This window comes from Notothenia coriiceps, unplaced genomic scaffold (assembly GCF_000735185.1).
Source record: "Notothenia coriiceps isolate Sejong01 unplaced genomic scaffold, NC01 NC01_scaffold00015735, whole genome shotgun sequence".
Classification (NCBI taxonomy): Eukaryota; Metazoa; Chordata; class Actinopteri; order Perciformes; family Nototheniidae; genus Notothenia; species Notothenia coriiceps.
In genome coordinates, this window is record NW_011348436.1 from 6,169 (window position 1) to 13,857 (window position 7,689).

General features: G+C 42.7%; 1 protein-coding gene across 1 annotated transcript; it reads right to left on the bottom strand.

Annotated features, from left to right (window-relative positions):
* Nucleotides 1–2: 2 nt before the first annotated feature.
* Nucleotides 3–3,036, bottom strand: LOC104949107 (polyubiquitin-C-like; the record flags this gene model as incomplete). The annotated part of the gene is given in 3 exon segments (XM_010775386.1): nt 3–278; nt 280–1,630; nt 2,931–3,036. Coding segments are annotated over 2 exon segments (1,620 nt in total), but the record flags the coding sequence as incomplete, so codon positions are not given.
* Between the last annotated feature and the right edge of the window lie 4,653 nt (nt 3,037–7,689).

The window sequence follows — 7,689 nt, forward strand, 5'->3', positions numbered from 1 at the left end:
GTGAGGGTCTTCACGAAGATCTGCATGCCTCCACGGAGACGCAGGACCAAGTGAAGGGTGGACTCCTTCTGGATGTTGTAGTCGGACAGGGTGCGGCCATCTTCCAGCTGCTTGCCAGCAAAGATCAACCTCTGCTGATCTGGGGGGATTCCCTCCTTGTCCTGGATCTTGGCCTTCACGTTCTCTATGCTATCACTGGGCTCAACCTCCAGAGTGATGGTCTTTCCAGTGAGGGTCTTCACGAAGATCTGCATGCCTCCACGGAGACGCAGGACCAGAGTGAAGGGTGGACTCCTTCTGGATGTTGTAGTCGGACAGGGTGCGGCCATCTTCCAGCTGCTTGCCAGCAAAGATCAACCTCTGCTGATCTGGGGGGATTCCCTCCTTGTCCTGGATCTTGGCCTTCACGTTCTCTATGCTATCACTGGGCTCTACCTCCAGGGTGATGGTCTTTCCAGTGAGGGTCTTCACGAAGATCTGCATGCCTCCCCTCAGACGGAGCACAAGATGGAGGGTGGACTCCTTCTGGATGTTGTAGTCGGAGAGAGTGCGGCCATCTTCCAGCTGCTTGCCAGCGAAGATCAGACGCTGCTGATCTGGGGGGATGCCTTCTTTGTCCTGGATCTTGGCCTTCACGTTCTCAATGCTGTCACTGGGCTCGACTTCAAGGGTGATGGTCTTTCCAGTGAGGGTCTTGACGAAGATCTGCATGCCTCCCCTAAGACGGAGCACAAGATGGAGGGTGGACTCTTTTTGGATGTTGTAGTCGGACAGGGTGCGGCCATCTTCCAGCTGCTTGCCAGCAAAGATCAACCTCTGCTGATCTGGGGGGATTCCCTCCTTATCCTGGATCTTGGCCTTCACGTTCTCAATGCTGTCACTTGGCTCAACCTCCAGAGTGATGGTCTTTCCAGTGAGGGTCTTCACGAAGATCTGCATGCCTCCACGGAGACGCAGGACCAAGTGAAGGGTGGACTCCTTCTGGATGTTGTAGTCGGACAGGGTGCGGCCATCTTCCAGCTGCTTGCCGGCGAAGATCAGACGCTGCTGATCTGGGGGGATTCCCTCCTTATCCTGGATCTTGGCCTTCACGTTCTCTATGCTATCACTGGGCTCAACCTCCAGAGTGATGGTCTTTCCAGTGAGGGTCTTGACGAAGATCTGCATGCCTCCCCTAAGACGGAGCACAAGATGGAGGGTGGACTCTTTTTGGATGTTGTAGTCGGACAGGGTGCGGCCATCTTCCAGCTGCTTGCCAGCAAAGATCAACCTCTGCTGATCTGGGGGGATTCCCTCCTTATCCTGGATCTTGGCCTTCACGTTCTCAATGCTGTCACTGGGCTCAACTTCCAGAGTGATGGTCTTTCCAGTCAAGGTCTTCACGAAGATCTGCATGCCTCCCCTCAGACGCAGCACAAGATGGAGGGTGGACTCCTTCTGGATGTTGTAGTCGGACAGGGTTCGGCCATCTTCCAATTGTTTTCCGGCAAAGATCAACCTCTGCTGATCTGGAGGGATACCTTCTTTGTCCTGGATCTTGGCCTTGACATTTTCAATGGTGTCACTTGCCTCCACCTCCAAGGTGATGGTCTTTCCAGTGAGGGTTTTGACAAAGATCTGCATTTTGACACTGAAGAGAGAAGAAAAACATGATTAATTCAGAATGTACTCCTAAGACTAGTTATCACAAAAATGTTCAACAAGCAAAGTTCTGCATTTAAAAACGTAATTAAAAATAAGTACTTTGAGCAGAAGTATTGATTGTCTAGTAAAATGTTCCTCTTCAGTATTAATTATTCTTTAGTAAAATTGTAATACTGCTTTGTTGGTTTTTTATTTCAAACTACTGTACAGAATTTTTTATGTATATTAACGGGAGATTGGTATGTTAGACTATTATATTCTGTCTATTTTATAATGTTTAGATATTCCTCTAAATACAGGTATTTCGTTCAGATTATTTTTAAAATGTCCATTTCTTTAAAAAAATATATATATATTTCGTAATTCTTGTCAAAATGTTGCTTTGGGGTAAATAATCCATCTATGTAATCATAAACACTATGCAGTGTCATAATTTAAGAGTATTCCTTTGTGGCATCAATTGTAAGTAAAAAAAAAATTCCCTGAGCTCGAAAGTAAAAACACCCCATTTTCAGCTGAGTGACGAGGCATTTTACAGCTAATCCAAACGGCTTTTAAATAAGTTCCTCTTTTAGAACTGTGGTAGCATTTTATGAAAATAGAACACACACTACCCCATTAATTAAAATACAAAAGACCCGAGTTTGAAACCTAGTTTTATATATAAATAAAAAAAAAAAAAATAAAAAAAAAAGCTTTAACAGAATGACGTCGAGTAATTCAGCTAACGGCTAAGCTAAAAAGCTAACGTTGAGTCATTCAACTAACCAGACGTTCAGGCTAATAGCTAAGCTAACAGCTAAGGATGAGTCATTTAGCTAGACAGACGTTTGGGCTAATGGCTGGGCTAATGGCTAAGCTAATAAGCTAACGTCGAGTGATTCAACTTAAAGTCGATTGGGCTAACAGGTAAGCTAACGGCTATGCCAATATAAGCTAATGTTGCTACGGTAACCGGATGCGGCATTAAATGTCTTTTTTTGTATAGTTATTGTGGCCGGAGATATATCTCGCCTTTAATACGTTATAGATGTTACTGTTACTGATTTACCAGACTGAATAAAAGGCAGGATTTAGATTAATTTCCTGCCGCCCAGCGACGTTTTCATTTTTCCTTTTAGGCCCCAGCTAGCTTCATTAGCTAAAAAACAGCCGTTCGTCATTTATTCGATTTAAATCGCTATATAGATGGCTACATCATTAATACTTAGTAACACAACGATATACATTGGTAAAATATGGGCTTAGACACGGTACATATACACTAAACGGCTTTAAATACTTACAAGCAAGTGTTTCTCCAGCTGTGAACGATCTGCTCCGGCTGCTTTCGGGTCTGAGGAACAAAGAGCAGCGCAGCAGTATTTATACAAAACAGTGTGGTGTCCTTCCGCTGCCTCCTTCGGTGGAACTATAACATGTTATTTAGAGACGATACACCGTTTAACCTTTTTCTTGAATTAAACACAAATATTCGACATGGAGAAACAATACATGTTTTATCCGTGTGATTAATCGGTTTTTTAGACGAAGGTGAGGCTGAAAAATGACCTTTTCGCAGCCTGCGCGGATGGATACTTGAAATACAGTGAATCCATGGCAGCAGTCGTGGTTATGTAAATAAGTACGTGTACTAAAATACTGTTGACGATCTAAGTACACGTTGGTTGCGACTCGCCATTAAAGCAAAGAAGAAGAAGAAGTACACGTTTAAAGTAGTGTTACTATACTTGAGTATCTACATTTTATGCAAGTATGACTTCTACTGGAATACATTTAGGAGGAAAATATATTCGGCTTTTTGTTGCACTTCATGCATCTACTTATTTGTTTTGACAATGGAAGTCAGAATGATTTTGATCTCAAAATGAAAATGTTGCATCCAGAACCTTTTAAACAGCCAACCCTCTATTAAATACTTTGGTATTTAAACCCTAACATTATTACAACAAGTTATAAATAATAACAAGGCACATTTTTGTGAATTTTTTGTGAAATGTCTCAAAAACGATTGGAAAGATTGCCTTAAAATATAGCTCAGATATTCATATTCACCTTAGTATAAACTAGTAATACTTTGGTGATATAACTAGAGTCATGGTGGTCAAAACACAGGCTTACTTAACATGTTTATTACTGCAATTATGTGATAAAATACCCATTAAACATGAGCCTTTGACCCTGATTCTTGGCTCATAATAACCTCCACTGAGAGCTGAAGAAATAGAATGACCTCTTTGTCTTCTGTATTAATAACTACATGAGAAAAGGACATATTGATGTTCTCAACCTTGTGACCTTTACCCCATCGTCATCATGCATTTATATTGTGAAACAAGCAGGATCCTCTGAGTCATTATTCATAAATCAACTGGATATTCAATGCGTTTTCCCAGCAGGAGGATTGATTTCAGTCCCATGAACTTTACTCTGCCGCAACTCTTCATTAGCATTCAGTCATTAACCATAAAACACTGTCTGCAGAAAATACTGACTGACTGAGCAGATGATTGGTGGAGGACGGCAGTGTATTGATCGCTTCTTCTATGTAATTGTCTTTTGATTTCAGATAATCACTAACAACAATGTGTCTGAAGTGCATATTCTCTCGACTCAGGTATTTAAAATTAGCTGTTCAACTCATTCCAATAAATGCATTTACTCTCAGATCATTTATATTTTGTATTATATCTAACGTCGGCAGAAACAAAAATCATTTATTTATTTAACCCTAAATTATTACATGTTACTTGTTAGACGCTTTTATCCAAAGCGACTTACATACTCAATACTGTGGGCAATCCCCACAGGAGCAATTTGGGGTGAAGTGTCTCAGGGACACAACGACATGCTGACTGCAGTGGGGTTTGAACCTGTGCTCCCCTGATACCAACGCACTAGTCCACTACGCCACATGCCTCCCATATTACAATTAAATCACGGTAAAATATGTTCATTTTGTTGTAGTTGCCAGCAATTCTCTCACTAGTTTAGCATACTCGCTTAAACCGCGCTGTAGTGGAAATGCGCCATTAGCTTCCCTAGAGCAAGTGGTGCTGCTCTGCATGAATGAGGTGTGAATGACTCGTAGCATTTAAAGCACTTCACGAGGGGCCGGACAGACCTGATAAAGCGCTATAAAAGTACAGTCCATTTACCGTTAAAAAACCTCTCTTATAGTCAAAACCTGTTTGTTTTTTTAAAGGCCAAGTTTTGCTCCCCGTCTAATTCTTCTCAAGTGAAAAGACAGGAATCCACCATCACGCGCCCGTTGGATGAGGGACGTAATGACACCCACTTACAATATTAGAAGAGCTGACGATATCGTAATGATGGATGCCTTTTCTGGATTCTTTTAAACAAAACCCCCCTGTGCCGGTCTCGACTGCATAAAGCCCCACTGTTCCCTTATTTGTATCTAATGAAATTGTGATTAGTTTTATTGATTTGGGTGGGATGTATGTGTATGTGCATATTAAAATGTACCGTAATTGGTACGTATCATTATTAATTGCTAGTACATAAATGTATGCTATCGACTGTACGTACGATTCTTTGTATCTATACATCTGCTCTTGTTCTCTGCTAGTATAAATGACAAATCATAAAAAACGAGTTGAGGGGAAAAAAAGTGGACGTTTTGAGCGATTTCTTGAGGTTTAAAACACCACAGGATTTTGAAGTACGGGTTTATCTGAGTTCGATCTGTGCCAACACAACCACAGAGCATCCAATCAACACGCGGTTCAGCAGCTTCATGGATGTTTGCTCTAAGGATAAAAACAACACTGCTAACAGCCGCTCGACTGTCACACACACATTGTTTGAGCCTATAACAATAGGTAAATACAGAGCAGTGTGTGTGTGTGTGTGTTGTGTGTGTGTTGTGTGTGTGTGGTGTGTGTGTGTGTGTGGGTGTGCGTGTTCTATTCCCCTCGTGGGATATTCCTGATTATGGTTCTTTGCATCAGTAGGGTATATTCTGTATTATAGGTATCTTTGCATAGTATACTTATGTGTATAGTATATGTGTGTGGTGTTGTGTGTGTGTGTGTGTTGTGTGTGTGTTGTGGTTTGTTCTCTATTCTTCCCTTCGGTGGGATATTCCGATTATGGTTCTTTGCATATATATGTGGTGTGGTGTGTTGTGTCTGTTGATCGTATTTCGCCCTCGGTGGGATGGAATAAAGGTATTCTGATTATGGTTCTGTGTGTGTGTTGTGTGTGTGTGTGTGTGTGTGTGTGTGTGTGTGTGTGTGTGTGTGTGTGTGTGTGGGTGTGTGAGAGAGAGAGAGAGAGTGCACAGACGGAGTCAGGAGGCAGAGGTGCACTCGAGCTGGACGTCAGGAGCAGTAGTGGCGTGCGGGGCTGCGGGGGAGGGCGAGGCGGGGGGGTGTGAGGAGGCACACACCAGGTGCATTCATGTGGTATTCAATCCTGCTGCGAGGTCGAATGGTCTGTCAGGCACGAGAAGGAGGATTGAGAGGGAAGAGGAGGAGGAGAGGAGTGGAAGGCAGGAGGAGGAGGAAACATCAGAGGGAAAGGAGTTAGTATGGAAGACGTCGCCAGGAATCACAGACACAACACTCCTCCTTTGTTGGTTCCACACACATCAGAACAGCCTTTCTGTTTTCCCTTGTCAGATGGTTTTCATTTCCCCCACAGACTCAGGACAACGTGCCCTTCTGTTCAAGCTCCGTTGCTAATGTTGTCAGGCTTTTCTGTCAGACATGATTTTTAAATGATATATTTAGGACAAGCTATTTGATTCGTTCTTTTTTAGGGCAGTGGTTCTCAAATGGAGGTACAGCGACCCCTAAGGGGTACGGTTGGAGTACTGCAGGGGGTACGCGATGATTCTCATTTTAACGTTAATGACAAAACACACATAAGTAATGCATTGTAAACAAACCTACCCGTAAATTTTCGCGGACTATAAAACCGCCCTTTTTCCCTATTTTTCGACGCCGCGTTTATATAACGGTGCGGCTAATCTATGGATTTTTGTACAGCTAAGACGGCCACCACCCTGTTAACTCTATGGGGCTCTATGGCCGGTCCGCGGACCCCCACCTTTAAGCGGCGGGTTCCAGCAGGAAAAGCTGGAGTCCGGAAAGAGTTGAGACAGTAGCCGGCAAAACAGTAAAGTGGAACAAGAGAGTGGATATGCGCTGCTGCGGCTATATTCAGGTGCCGCCTCTTATAGTCCGAAGAATTACGGTACTAATCAGTAGTCGATGAACTTATTTATTCCAAAAGTTTACAGTTAATTGCTGGATAATAAAATGGAAAAGTAAACGGGTCTCTGGTGGGTCGTCGGTGCTCTACTTTTCCTCTCCTGACAGCCCGTCAGTTCGTGCAGCTCTCTGAATAAGTACTAGTGGACCCGACAGTTAAAGCAAGTAAACGGTATGTATAGGCTAGTTTAGCTAGTTCGCAGAGTAGATAAACTAGCTAAGTGTGTTAGGTCTAACTCTAATGTATTTTGCTCCGCTCAACGGTCCGTCAGACTCACTCGCGGGTTTATGGTCGCCAAATCGATCAGATCTAGCTGTTCTAGTTAATTTGCATGACAGCTGCTTATTCACAAAGTGACCTAAAGCAATAAGCGTTGCTTGTTATATGAGGGGCACAATATCCCATGGCTCATTGAAAATGGCTGCGATATATTTGATTCTCTTCGTTCCCTCCACGCGCCCAAAATAGAAGGAGATATTACCAATTTTAGAAAGAGTAACGAACTTTGAAGCAGGTGTGGTTTGTATATTAACTGTTACACATATTTCATAGAGACGTGAGTTAATAATTGCAGGTTTGCTCCTCCCTGTTCAGGAATGACAAGAATCATGTTCAATGCAGACTTAATGTCGTCTCACGTGGTTACTGTGCATGAAATGTTAAAATGTTTGCCATGAATTTAGGATGATTCAAACATTTGAGAATGTACATTTAAGTGTTCTCAGTTAACAACGGGTGCTTGTTGTGTAATAAAATAGACAGCTGATGTGCAGCGCTTAAAAAACTGTAACATTCTATATATAGGGC